The sequence below is a fragment of the Pelecanus crispus genome, chromosome 3, assembly GCF_030463565.1.
Source record: "Pelecanus crispus isolate bPelCri1 chromosome 3, bPelCri1.pri, whole genome shotgun sequence".
Taxonomy (NCBI): domain Eukaryota; kingdom Metazoa; phylum Chordata; class Aves; order Pelecaniformes; family Pelecanidae; genus Pelecanus; species Pelecanus crispus.
The window spans coordinates 1,856,534-1,871,326 of record NC_134645.1 but is presented as its reverse complement, the minus strand read 5'-3'; the positions used below and the strand labels follow the sequence as shown (position 1 = coordinate 1,871,326).

Genomic DNA, 14,793 nt, shown 5'->3' with positions numbered 1-14,793 from the left:
TTGCACCTAAAATAGGAATCACAGTGTAAAGATTAGGTTCCATATGGTTATATATAACAAATCTCACTCTGCACAAATAATCATAGGCACTTTTAACCATTTATCTAGCTTTCAAGATGCAACAAATTAGATATTGGTATTTTTAGATACTAGATGTTGACATTCGTGGCGTAAAATGTCTAATACAGCAACGAAAAAATTCTTACTTCATGTGAACAGGGACCATTTATATTTATCTCTAGTACAGAAAGCATCCAAATACTCTTGTGACATTTTACGGAGGCACAGAAAACATCATGCAGTAGAAACATCATGGTTTTGTGCTTAGTGATTTTTTTCTTCTATTAGTATCTAGTGCTAAATCCTGAGAAGTCAAGCTTGGAAATCTCCTTTTCATTGGAAAAATTTGTTCGATCTATTCGAGAACTTGGGCTTCCAACTCTACTCAGCCAGGATTTCCTGCAAGAAAAAAAGAGAGGGTTAGCATATAAAGAACTGCACACGTAGGGTTTATTCTCCTGCCATGCTTTTAGGAGCCATAAGAAGCAGCCTTTTAATGAGGAAACTACCCCAAATATTTTCAGGTTTTTTTTCTGTTTTCCCTCCCTTTCTCCTTTAAAAGCAAACCAAACTATTTAGAAGGTATCAGCATGTTTCAAAAAGCATTACACAACATTACATAAAAATACATCTGACAAAAGGCTAGAGCAGACTAACTGTAATGATCCCCTTTAAGTGCTTATTAATAGCATTAAAATAGGTATATATTACCTCTGCAGATTCAATACTACACTTTTAGCAAGGACCTAAAAAACCATTCATAATTGAAAAATAGTATGAAAAAAGAATTCCAACAACCAGTTTACCCTTTTCTGACAACTGAAAGAAACAAAAGCTGAAAGGAAAATGACTTAAGTTCAAAACCAGCAAAAAGACATAGAGCAAACAGAAATAAAAAAGGTGTCACAAAGCAATATTAGATTATAATAATAAACACTGAATGTTATACAGGCATTCTTGATTCATAAGGGGCAGTTTTGCATGTATTTGCATTATGAGCCAATCTTTAATTATGTTGGTGCTTGCCTTCTTCCACAGCACACTCGAAAATAGTATTGAACACAAATTACCATAAGGTAATCGAGGCAGGAAGCTGACAGCACAATGGCTGCTCCTACACACGCACCCCCTACACTCCTATCCTGCAGCAATTTACTAATTCACACTAGTGAAACTATTGTGTAACAAGGGGAGGTGCACAAACACTTCAAGTGTAGCAGATGACACTGCTTACAAAGAGGTTTATGTACAAAAAATACTTTCCGAGTATTCTTCTGTTGTACTAAAGTCTTAGAAATAGAAAAAGTATTTTAGTGTAGCATAATTAAGTATATTTCCACACAATTCCTTCCATAACTTTAATGATGCATAAACTGGTGTAGACACATAACTGTGATTAGTATTTTAAAAAATATCATTATTCATTTAAATTCCAATTTGAAGACCATAAAAGTTATGTCTTATTAACAGTTATGTTAATTCATTGACAAAAAAATCACACTGAGCATTATAAAATGCAACGTTCTTGCAGTGAGACTTAACTTTGATGTCTTTACAATGAAAATTGTGCATAGAGATTGCTTATCTTGAGCCAGTAAATAAAAACACACCTGAGGTATAGAAATGTATCTTGTTATAAGGCCCTATGTGACAAGAGGGTTTTTTAGACAATTTCTGACACAGCGTAACACCACAAAACATGTCAGATGTCTTAGCTGGTTATCAGAGAAGTCATTTTCTCCAAACCATGCTAGTCCTTCATAAGATTGGTCTCATCACTAGCATGGACAGGTCCAAACTTGTATTCAGGATCTATGCAACTCACCTTGTTCTTGAAACTCTGCGCACAGTCTCTTGATTATGAAGAAATATACATCCTTAATACTTTATTAAGAAAGCATGTATGTCCCACTACTCATGCATTTTGAAATATAACCCTAGGGGCATGCTTGGTGGATTATAGACTCAGTGCCAAAGAGCTCCGTGAGCTCCTTCTTATTTGACTGCTACAACAGAGGCTCTATATAGAAAGACTTCCTAGAAAACACCAACCAGATACAGGTATCTCATGTTCAACGTGTGACAAGCCTTAATTTAGTATACAGCAATTAATTAATATTTGTCAGGTGTTTACACATCTTCACACCTCTTGTTCTTTGCTTCACATTGTGAGCAATCCCCCTTGTCTGTTTTAGATGACGAAGCCTTTCCAGTAAGGAGTACAACGCAGGAATAGGGCTACATAACTGAAACGAGAGAATCCAACTTTCCACTCTGTGCTGGAGCCCTAAAGGCAGACCACGTATTTCAACAGAAGGAAAAAAGCCTTGTAATAGACCAGTCCATTTTGCTCCATATTATGAAAAAAAACTGAAAAGTCCTTTGTTTATTTAGCAGAAAAGTCCCCAATACAGTTAGATGTCCCTGAGTGAGGAAAAAAGAACATGTATTTGAAACACTGAATTACTTTAAAAATCTGTACTATTTTTAGAAGACTAATGTGATGTCCACAAGTGAACAGACTTTTTTCCTTTTTTTCCTTCTCATTTTAAGGTGAGCTTGTCCTAGACAAAACCAAAAGAAATATATTCCTTGCCCAGCCTTCACCACTGTACATAAGACCAATATTCATCCGTGGCTGCTTCCAATTCCCAAGTTCCGCTGCATGAAGAAAGTAACTCTGCAAACTCTGCACAGAGCAAACTTTATTCATTGTCAGCTCCATATACTCTTACATGAATAAGGATAAAGTACAAATCATGAAAATCCAACTTAAACAATCCAACTCCATGGCAACTCCTTATAGGATGCATGTACTTTATAGGATATGTGTATTTTGTTCTTTATTTAATGCAGGAGGTAGGGAAGAAGTGCTACAGAACTGCTTCCTACCTGGGATTTGCACTGTAGGGGCCCAGCTCTTCACCGAGATGTTAATACTTTGCAATAGGACTTTCTTCACTGATCTCCCCTCACTTTGCTCAAGTGACAGACCGTTCACTGAGCACTACGAAGCAGCTCATTTTTTACAAGCTAAGAAAGCAGGAAACCAGTATTTGCTAAAAGTAGCACACAGTTACACTTGTTTCCTCATTTATCTACAGAGCAGAAAATGTCGTCTCCAATATCTCTGGTAAGAGTAGTTATTTTTAAAACAGTTTTAACTTTCATTAGTACCCAGATCAATAGACCTGAGTTAAGAAAAGGTTCTGTATCCTCCTCTTGCTTCCCTCAGCCTTCTTAATTTTCTTTCACATGTGCCATGAATTTCAGATCACACAATGCATGCAAGAGATTAGCTACAATTACTAGCATTTGGAGTTTTAGCTTGCCATTTATAGCATCCATCTTTTAAAATTCACTGCTGCTACCCACTTCTCTTCAGGAGTGAGAAAGCCACCACCTCGCTTCTCACATGGGGTAGGTCTGAATCAAACAGGGACATTCCTTTAAACCAGTCTGCGACAGGCCAGTATAGAGCTTACTCTTCAATTTTAAAGGATATATTTCTAAAGCTACACTGCTGCCATGAGTCTGGAACGAGAGCTAATCTCCAAATCGCCATTTCCTACCGTGTTTCGTTTCTCAAGTACTGCCTGTCCAACGCAACCGCTCTCGGCCACGCTCCAGTCGCACTCTTTAAAACCAAAGTGGCAGCGTGGGGCCTGGATGAACGGGGCGCGCTTTAGCCACCGCCGTAGGAGGTACACGGCCTCCCTGCCCGCAGGCCAAGCCCTGGGGCAGCTCCTCAGGGCATGCAGCGCTCCTGGCACCCCCTTCCCGCCCTCGGCCACAGGGCTGAGAACGCCCAGCTGATTGGTTCAGTCAGACAGGTGGCACCGCACGATTGGCTGCTGCCGGTGTGGGCCTCCCGCCTCCTTCTGGAAGCTTCTCCACAGCCTCACAGCCAGGAGATGGCCCCTGCAACAGGGCCCAGCCGCCCCAGCTGCTGCATATGGGCAGGGCTGCGAACACAGCCCAAAACGTGCCCCAGAGCAAAGCTAACAACGTTCCCGAGCACAGCGACGCTCCGGGCGCTGTCACCGAAGCCACTCGGAGCACACCGGTTCTCTCACCCTTCTGGATTTTCCTTCCTCAGCCCCGTTAGGATGGCTCCCCTGGAACAGCTTCCCAGGCAGTTCCCCAAACTTAAATACATGCCTTCTCCATCCCCATATTCATAGGCTTACTCCTAGCAGTTTAAAACAACTGGATCTGTCGTTCTTTCCCTTTTATCATTTCATTAACTAAAACGAACCGTGCTAAGTGACTCTGCCTTGTTACCTAGGCAACCAGGCTCTTTCCCTTCAGCATATTCTTGGAAAACGACATCCGAAGAGCTGGGTTTGCACCGTCCCGATTTCGGTTCTCGCAGAAATAGCCTGGCTACGTACACTATTCCAGGCAGGCATCTTTTTGTACGCCGAGGCACACGTGCCTACCCGTTAACTTGTCAGAACGAAGCCTGACCAGGTCAAATCCGGAGAGTTCTCTGGAAATGTTATTTAAGGAGCCTTGCCTCTGCAATACAAGGTAATACTAGCGCAGCCCTAAAAGCCACCACACTTTGAATACTACAGGCAGTCAAATAACATCATGATTTCCCTGAATAAGACATTTTTTTTCCAACTGAAATCGATGCTTCCAAACAGATGTCTAAAATGGCTTAGTTGGCACTGTGCTCCGACTGAAATCTTTTCCTACCTTGATAAGGAAGAAACAGGCCTTTCTGCACCTTTCCACAGCAGGCATGCCAAACAAGCCCGTAAATGAACGATGCATTTTTCCTGTGCTAGACTCTATCACACCATCGATAGACACAGGATGCTTCTGCAGTAGTTCATGTATTTTATGCAAAAAGCCAACCTATTTTATCCCGAGACTGGAGCAATTTACAGTCTATAGCAGTAGGAACGGACCTGAAAATGACCCATGGCATTAATACTTGGTGAGCTAGGCACAGTTCAGAGAAACACGTTTGTTTCTCTTCACCTTAGCCACAGTATCACTTACAGCAGAGCATGAGAAATGGGTGCTTTCATTTAGAGGGAAAGAAAACAAAAGCACTGGCTTGTTTACACTTCATTTCCCTTTGTTTGGGATAAAATATTGGAGAGAATGTTGCCTTTTGAAGATTGTATTTATATCTGTGACAGTGTATAGACTAGGATTGCAAATATTTATAAAATACCTCCAAAATGTTGTTGTATTCTGAAACAGTACTGTCAAGTTTTCATAAATCCTGATATTTAAATGTTTGCAGAAGAAATGTGGAATTCTTTTTCATTGCTGGCTGGCTTCTGAGCTTTTGGGAAGAATTTCAGCCATGGTTTTCAAGCTTTTCCCGGTAACCATAAGGGCTAGGGACATTTTACTTAAAGCCTTTGTTTTTATGAAACTGAAATTCACATCTAGGTAACGCCTCTAGTAGCCTGTGCAGTAAAGATCTCTCCCAGCTCACTGTAGAGCCACTCCGTTGTCCCTACACCTCTGCTCCGGCTGCAGGAGCCCAATAGTAAAATGAGAATCTGGAAATAAGATTTATAGGGTTCAGTGTTGTTGTGAAAACACTAGCAGGAAGGATAAAAACCTTGGCAACAACAGTGTTTGAAAATAGTTTTGTTTGACATGATTTGAATCATAGTGTGGCCTGAAAAAAACCAAACCACATTTAGCATTTTAACTTTAGCAAAAGCAATCAGTGCCTTAGTAAGGTGGAGAAAAACAGGTTCTGAAGAAAATACATGAGAGATCCTGGGGAGAATCCTACAAAGAATTACCAAGATTTTGGTGCAGGATAAGGTCAAGAGGACTCAAGCAATATGTACAATCAAATTTCTCCTACTGGCCTTCATGGTCTGGTCCTAGTAATTTTTTTAGCTCTCAAAACCAGGCTCTCTAGCTTGGGGTAAAAACCTGAAGCCACCTGACCCAAAACACAGCTGCCTTTAGAGCTCTGCCCAAGGGGCCTCTGTGCTGCCATGGGAACTGATGGACCTCCTCAGGCAAAAGGTATCCGGCGGTTTTTTAACCCTTGTGCCTACCCCTGATACACCACCAAAACCCCTGCTGGCAGCAGGCCACGCTAGGTCAGGATCAAATGTCTGCACTTCATTGCACGTCCATGCCGCTTGCATATACGGACCTGCAAAAGGAAGGGGGAAGTACAGTGGGAGAACATGGCAAAGCGCAAGGGAGAGGAATTTGAACACGTTTAAGAGGACCCCAACTACAGTCCACCGAATCAAAGCCAAGTGACAGGTTACTTCAAGGATTAAAACAAAAAAAAAAAAAAAAGAGAAAGCCACCAGCAGCCTAAGGATACAGGCCAACAAGCAGGCGGGCTGGAAACAAAGCAACCTGCTCAGGCATAAGCACCGTGCCCCCCCAGGGCAGAGCTGGAGCAGGTAGGCATGGCAAAGACCACGCTGCTGCTGCCTGTTCACCAGCTGCTCTGGGCATCCCAACAACAGGAATTTCTTAGCCCATTGGCTATTTAGCAGAAGTTCTGTAGCTGTTTTAGAAAGGGGAGAAAGATACTTAATCAAAACTAGCATTTGACTTTGTCTTTTTAAACACAGCTGTCAGATGAATGTTGTTAATTTGTTTATACTTCTTCCTTCTCTCAAACCCTGCTGCGCTCAATGCCAGCACTTCTCTAGAGAATATATGACAAGCTTTTCTTCGAGGTACTATTTGAAAGTAACATCAACAAGGGCAAATTAGCAGAATCCGATACGTTAAAGATACAAATCAGGTATGGTAATACCAAATAAGCTTCAAATACATATTTTGGTGTCACATTTCTATTTATAAACCTGAGAAAAATGACTTGTATGTTAATCACATACTGCATACATTTTATTGGCAAGAGTTTAATGTACATATGATCATTACTAGTCTGCATTAGCACAGAATTTGACTCCATGTACCTCAAATTTATTTTGTTATTCATATCTGATCTATGTTAAATGTCTTCACCTCTTCATTGAAGAGGAGAAATTATCCCAGTATGAATGAAACCAAATCTGAAGTTGTTTTTTCCTGTATGCCATGGAAAGACCTGTTGTGGATTTTCCTATTAACCATGTTGGTAAATTTCAAGTAGAATTTAATGATTTAACTTAAACATATGATCAAAAGAAGTGCATTTTTATAAAAAAAAGTTACCAGAATTCCTCTTTGTTTAATCCATGTTAGGCAAGTCACATTTGGCTTCTTTCACAGATCTTATCAGAAAAAACTAAGCAATCTTGCAGAAATTTGTTCCAACAAAGAAGAGTAAAGAATTAAATGAAAAGTAATACCAAATTCAGCCATTTCAGTAACTCAGAACAGCTTTTATGTCCACACTGACCTACAGAAAGTACAAGACAAAAGAGAATTTCCTGTTAAGCTTGCGTCCCATCTTCCCAAAGCAGTAAACGTACCGGAGAGCCAGAAGCAGCAAAAAGGCCTATTGTATTTTTTCCTTGTAAATACGTCTGCCTCTGCAGGGTACGATTTGGCTCACAAAGCAGACTAGGAATTTTGGCTAGCCCCGCTCCATTGCGCAGAAAGCAAGGGAAAGTTATTTTTCATTCCACCTCTATTAAATCAAATGCCACAGGAAGCTTAGAATGAGGAGGAACTGTTGCTGCTAGTGTACCAGTTCAGGCTTCTGGAGAAGGAAAGCTAGTTCTAACGCTTAGAAACTGATTAGCGCCCGTCACCCACATAAACTGTATTTAAAACAAACGGCCATATTCTAGAGCTGAACAAAGAGTAAAGTACTATTGCCTCTGACCATCAATTGTGTACCTAAAAATGTTAATGAAACCCTTACCTTGGCCGTTTCAAAGCAACCCTATTGGAACACCATCAGGAATCATCACACCAACCGATTCAGTTTTTCTTAAAATCCATTTCATTACACAGCCCAGTAAAAACAAACCAGCCGCTACAGTAAAGGGGGCCCAGTTCCAGCCATCCGATTGGAGAATTCATCTCAAACCAACAGGCATCCACAGTCCAGGAAAGCATTCAAATAAGACAGAAAACTGCAGATGACAAATGCAATCAAGAATTTGAAAAACTACACTTTTCTGTTCTCTGGTAATAAGGTTCAGCAAGGGGGACAGACATAAAAGCCATATGAGGACCAACCCCCACATTACCATGCTTGCTGTATCCCCTATGAAATTCTCAGAAGACAGATTTACACAGAAAGCTACAGATTAATTTATTATGCAAGAACTAAAATAATGCCAGACCAAAAGACAGTGAATTCCTTCAAGCACCATTGGGATTCTTGCTATTTTCCTCAGAAGTCTCCCTTACTTTACAAGTACTTAGGATAGCTAAGACTGAAAAACGAAGGCACTCACTTGAGAAGTTGCAAACTGGCCTTTTCTGATGTAAAAAAAAAAGAGAACTTGAAAGGGAAGCATCATAATTTTTAAAGCATTATGTTATAGAGCACTGAGCAAGTCTGAGTGGCAGTATTTAATATTTGCCGTGACCATACACAAATTTACCTTTCCCTAGAATACCACTGCTTGAATACTTCAGGAGCTAACAGGTTGGCTCACTTCAAAACATGCAGGAGTGACTGTTTCTATCCAAATACCTTAAATAAGCATCCACATATGTGAGCACTGATTAGGTAGCTGGTTGTCCAGCTGTTCCCCATGCTGGAACACACACACAATTGCTTTCGTATGTACAGAACGTCTGCCTGCCTGTTTTTATAGTAAAAACAGAACCCACCCCTCAGCTTGTCACAAAAATCTCAGCCAAAACAATTTTAAGCTGAAAGGCTTAAATATGTTGGTGTTTCACATACCTTTTTTTACTATTAGGCCAGCTGATTAACATATATTGGGGCTTACAAATTACCTTTAAAGAAAAGATAACTGCAACACACATAGTATCTAGCCCCTGTAGAAGTGGATGCTATTGACAGAAAAATATGTAACAACTGACAATTTTATTTTTCTTCTTATCTATAGCTTACAAAAGTGTTTTGAAGTTTTCTTATTAAGCGTTCAGCTAGCTCAGCCCCCTTTTTTCCACTGACTTTACACTATGTGATTTAATTTGGTAATGTAAATTGCACACTCACAAAGGAAGCAGCTACACCCATCTTTTTAACCTGCAATCTCAAGGAACTTTTTTTTTTTTTAAGCAACTGTGATATAAAATAGTGGAGAGTTTAGTCTATGAATTAACAGATCAAGAAAATGTTTTAATGATGTTATATTAGAGAGCACAACTCTTCAGAAAAAACACCAAGTAGATTATACTAGCTAACAGTCTGCTTAAGTTTTACATGATGAGGAAATTTGGGCTTTGTCAAGACTTACTTTCATAATACTGTATGTTTTTTGTATAATAAATTTAGCTACAATAAGGAGGAAGCAAAAGATTAACATAAGGATACGTTACAGCTATTACACTCTTTATTCAACAAGAGCTATTTGTGGTTTCCAGCACACCAGAACATGCTCTTGAGGTGAAGCCAGCATGGTAGTACGCTTACAAGGAGGTAACGTTGTACCCATGGTATACAAGATGCATATACAATATTCCCTGGAAATAAGATCCCCTTTGCAATGTGTATATAATATTCCCTGGCGATAAGATCCCATTTGCAATTGATTAGATTTGTTACCAAGAACTAGGATTTGTTGAGATGTATTATTTATTGTTTCCATAAATAACAGAAATCCACCTTTTATTTTAAACACAGTCACGTACTTCCCAAAGCCTAGCCTGTCTCCTCTGCCTTGAGGTAAACCTCCAGACAAAGCCTAAGGCAGCAGAGGAGCCAAAAATGAGACGTGCCAAGGCTCTGGCATGCTGTCCCTTATGGAGGGGCAGACAGACCTTATGGAAGTGAGTACATCTTCCACATTGTCACGTCCCAAAGAGCTGTATTTCACTTACAGTAAGAAAATTATTTTCATTCTTTACCATATATTACTACTTTACGATGGGGTTTTTTTTATGACTATGCATACATTAAAAATACCATTCTTGAAAGACCTAATATAAAGACTGTTTTTCTTTACTGGCTTTTAAGTTCCATAAATTTATCTTATCACTTGTGGGCACTTTGGTTTTAAGTCCATAAGATGACAGAGGCTATCTTTGCAGGGGAGTATTAAACACATCATCTAAAGCAGCCTTTCTTCGATCCCAAACTGCTCTGATAGGAGGTATCTTGGATATATCAGCTGAGATCTTGAATAAAAGATACCAAAAGTCTCAACTGTGAGCTACTTGATTTCCTGCAGATCTACATTACTCAAATCAGCTTTGTAATATCTCTAATTGTTAGGCTTTACACTTTCCACTAATATCACGAGAAGCTCAATAGCAAAAGGGCCTGTTCATGCGAGTGACGACAGTGCTGCAAGTACGCCTATGGCAAAGTCCATGCCGTGGTCTATAAACTGTCATTATGAATATACTCAGTAAAAATAAACACACTTGCTCCAAGCTATTTAAGGAAGCTATCAGAGCATGAACACACTTTGGTTCAATGTTTCCTTCTAAAAAAACTGTTATTTTAAAAAAAGGCTTTTAATATTTATTGAAATAAGATCTGATACATGTTCTTCACTATTCAGTGGTTCCTGTGCTGAACTACATATTATACCTGGTTTTTATGCTATTTCTCTAGAAATGTTTTCCTGTTTATTTGCAACAGTGATAAAACGAATAAAGAAATAGATATTTCTTTTCTAGGGGGAAAAAAAAAAAAAGATCTTTTTTCCTACAAAAAGAAACCCAGACTGGAAACCCTAAACTATCACCTTCTGAAGGCAACTATGGTACATGCTGCTTAAGTTACTTAACTTTGCTTAAGAAAGCAAACCAGCAGATTTACTGATTTTTTTATTATTATTATTATTATTATGAGAATAATGGGCTTGATCTTTCCTCCTAAACTTTTCATTAGTTTTGGACATCTTCCTGCCGACTCATTAGAATCTGCCCTTTAGCGGTACATTTTTTCTGGTATTGAGAGCTTCGGACCTCAAGAACTACAATAAAAGCAGAATTCTACTGAAGACAGTATCTTATTTCTACTGAAGTCAACAGTGACACTTGTAATGAGGACAGCAAGATAGACTTGACCTCTGTTTTTACAAAATTTAAACAAAGATCTATGACTACTTACAAGAAATAAACATCTAAAAAAGCCCAAACCAAGGAAACCACCTTTGGAAGACAATTAGTCCCTACTATTTTCAAGTATTCCTAAACAGGTATTGTTAACTGTTAATGAACACCTTGTCTTGCACAAAATTTTCATTTTGTCACTTATGCTTCATGTGACATAAGCTGCCAGAGCAGAAATGTGCATCAGGAGGCAACCGGGGAGGATGTTGTGGGTTAACACACTAACAGACCCAGGGAACACTTCTCCAACTCATTAGATGTGCGGCGAGCTGGGCAATATTCTCCTGCAAAGAATTTCCATTTTAGAAAAACATTGATCCCTTTTTTTAAGATAACTGCATATTCCTTTGACATGGGTATCAACTAGCAAAACCCGAGTTTCTAATATTTTCTAGTCCAAATAACTTGTTTGGTTTCCATTCAATTGTTTAAAGACACATTTTCAGAAGAACTATGGGCAATGAGCTAACAATGTATGCTCTAACAATGAAACACTAAGATTTTTTTAAAATAAGCAGTAAGAGTTAAGTAAAATCAGCTCTCTGCTTTTTTATGTATAGAATTAAGCGTATCAACTATTAGATTTTTCAAGAGCATTGCTCAGGCAATGCCACACCTTACCTCCTGTCTCTCAGAAAGGTAGTTTGTAACAGCAGAGTAAGAGTAGTATGTTGTAATTTCTTAATATACAACAGGTTTTGCTATTTTGTGAAATGCTTGGTAAGAAGAGAATTACTGGCAAAGTATAAATACATTCCGAAACGCAAATCTTCCCATTTTTTCATCTTTCCCTCAAGCTTCAGGGGCTGTCAAAAAGTATCAAACATCTCATTTGTTTTCTGTATGCCATTTCTTTCTTTCCCTTCTTCTTTTTTGAAATGTCATTCTGCCTGGACAGTTAAAGCAGACAGATCTGTTTCTGATCACTTTCACACCGTAGACTGCTGCAGGGACCACACGGGTTTTGTAATGTGAATTGAGAACTACAAAACAATCCTAGAAAACCAGTAATTTCACTAGCAGCTAATTTTACTAAAATTTTTTATGTACAAGTACTTCATTAATATTTTGCTTGACAAAACCTAGGGTTCGTAGCTAATTGCCAGTGTCCCATTAACACACAAAAGGATGAGTAGTGAATGCTACCAGGCTAGTCGTGACTCACCATTTTGAACCAAATTTTGTTTTCCATTGCAAAGCTTGCATGCACCCCCCAGACAGGGCTTTCCCACAGAATTCATGGAACTGGGATAATTCACCAGTATAGTCACAGATGTTCAGCTGCATTATGTCTTTCCTGACTCAGTGTTTCCTGCGATGGTCATCACCTGCATGCAGATTTTGGCCTTTTCCTTGTTAACTATAACATTCCTGACTTTCACCTGTGCTAACATGCACATTGAAGAAGGGGTTCAGGACCACAGTCCAAAGTTACTACCTTCTTAACAAAGAGAAAAAACAACTAAGTATTTAAAATAGCTCATTTCAAATAACTCATTTCAAAATAATCTTTGAGTTACTTGGTGCTTCCAGCAACAAAGATTTCCAAAGGCAGAGAGTTGAAATGCTGGCATTGAAGACTGGCAGGTTTCCTAGAGTAAAACCTCTCAAAAGGCACACTCTCACACTTCGAATTTGCTCATGAAGGTCTGTTTGGCCATTTATAAGCGCACAGAGAATAAAAGATGTTTTCCTTTTTTGCAACACCAAGACCTTAGAAGCAAAACAACAAAACTAATAATTTAGGAGGAAGAGTTATAAAAGCTTACAAACATTAGCAGTGTACGATTAGGGGGAGCTGTTCCAAAACAATAATTTTGCAGAATTAACATCAGAACAGTTCATATCATCATGCACTTTATAAAAACAGGAGCATGCTCCAGCTTCCTTGTCCAGAAAAAATAGTCCAAACACTTTATATAAATCCTATCCGTTAAATATGAACTTTGCATTACAACAGCTGCAATGAAATTCAGGATATAGTATACATCAGATGAAAAGGGTGGCTAAACCACAGATCTGGCTCCAGATAAAGACACTAAAAGCCTTCATGAATTCAAACGCCCATTTTGAGATAAGCAAGGCCTGAATTTTAAGAATACTTACAACTATATGACCAATTTCACCACACAGATGTAACTGAGATCAGGAAGGAGCTCAGTGCTCCTCAAGTCACATTCCAGAGTCTCAAACGGGGTACCAGTAAAAGGAGAAAAACAGATCACGTGCAAAAAGCCTCATCTAAATTACTTGACTGGCACCATGGTGGAAATAGAGAAATGCCCACCTTTCAGAGCAGTGTTTAATGCTCTTAGTTGTTCACCCTTCTTTTCTTCCTGTCTTATTCACCAATAAGACTGGTGAGAACAGAAGACATGACCAGAAGCTACAAGTCCTTTTACTATACAAAGCCCACTGCCTCCTCTGAACAAGCTTTCCCCGGACACTGAACAGTGCAGTAGTTCTACCAAAAACATAGTTTGTGATGGTGTAACTGAACCCTGGCTGGACAGGCACACATCAGCAGAATGAATTGCAACTGAGTAAAGTCTTGGACAAGCACCTAATTTCACCATTTCTCCTAACCCTACAGGCTGCATCCCCACCACCAATACCCAGCTTCCTTCCCTCCGTACATAACTTGGGAATAACTTCCTCTGTACGAGTTCTCTGCTACGCCACCTATACTAAATAAGATAATGCACTGTTATTTGTCTTTTTACTACTTGCCACTCCTTTTGGGATCAGTGCTGCTTTCAGTGAAGGAAGATGGCCATGCCAGAGCACTCACTGTAGGAAAAGAGCCCAATCATGTGAGATTCTCACCCTGCAGAAATCAGTGGAAGTCTTTGCAATGGCACAGAATCCGAATTTCATCCTTTATAGCCCCAACAAGCAGGCATGATTGCCATTTCATTCAACATATTACAAAAATACAAGTATAAAATAATAGTTTCGTTTGACATCATAGTAAATCATTCTCCCATAATTGGAGAAATAAGCTTAGTATTCTATGAGAATTTTCAATAGAAAACACATGAAAGATGTCTGAAGTAACAACTGCTAGCGTTGTGTAAAATCATGCATAGATACATCCTACATGGGGCAAAACCTCCATTATGCATAGCGGAGACAAGAATATATGAAGAGCTAGATCCCTATGGTGACACTTCTAGATAGAATATATTCTCAAATATACACAGGTTTCCAGTTCCAAAGACCTGCATTTTTAGAGATCAGGATCAGACAAAACATACCTCAAACTCTTGAATACCAATGCTATCTTAATCACCAGAGCACATTTCCTCTTGGACACACATACCAAACCACATGCTAAATTATTTAGGAACACCAGACTCCTCCAGGAATCTGGAAATCCTGGTACTCAGAGTCAAGAGATGTCAAAATCCAGTCACCAAGGGCTTCTCCTAGCAATTCATTAGACAGTGAATACTTGTAATGCTCATTCTGAGAATTAGACATATATAATGTCATAAACAATCCAGTACACAGATGTTGACTCAGTTTTCATTGCAATGCAGGGAATTTAGCCACAGAACTTTG

General features: G+C 39.2%; 1 protein-coding gene across 1 annotated transcript in view; it reads right to left on the bottom strand.

Annotated features, from left to right (window-relative positions):
- Positions 1–344: 344 nt before the first annotated feature.
- ACYP2 (acylphosphatase 2) overlaps positions 345–14,793 on the bottom strand; it is a 45,286-nt gene continuing 30,837 nt past the window's right edge. The window contains exon 4 of the mRNA XM_075707837.1: positions 345–459. Within this exon, the coding sequence (XP_075563952.1) occupies positions 345–459 (115 nt within the window). The remainder of the gene's footprint in view (positions 460–14,793) is intronic.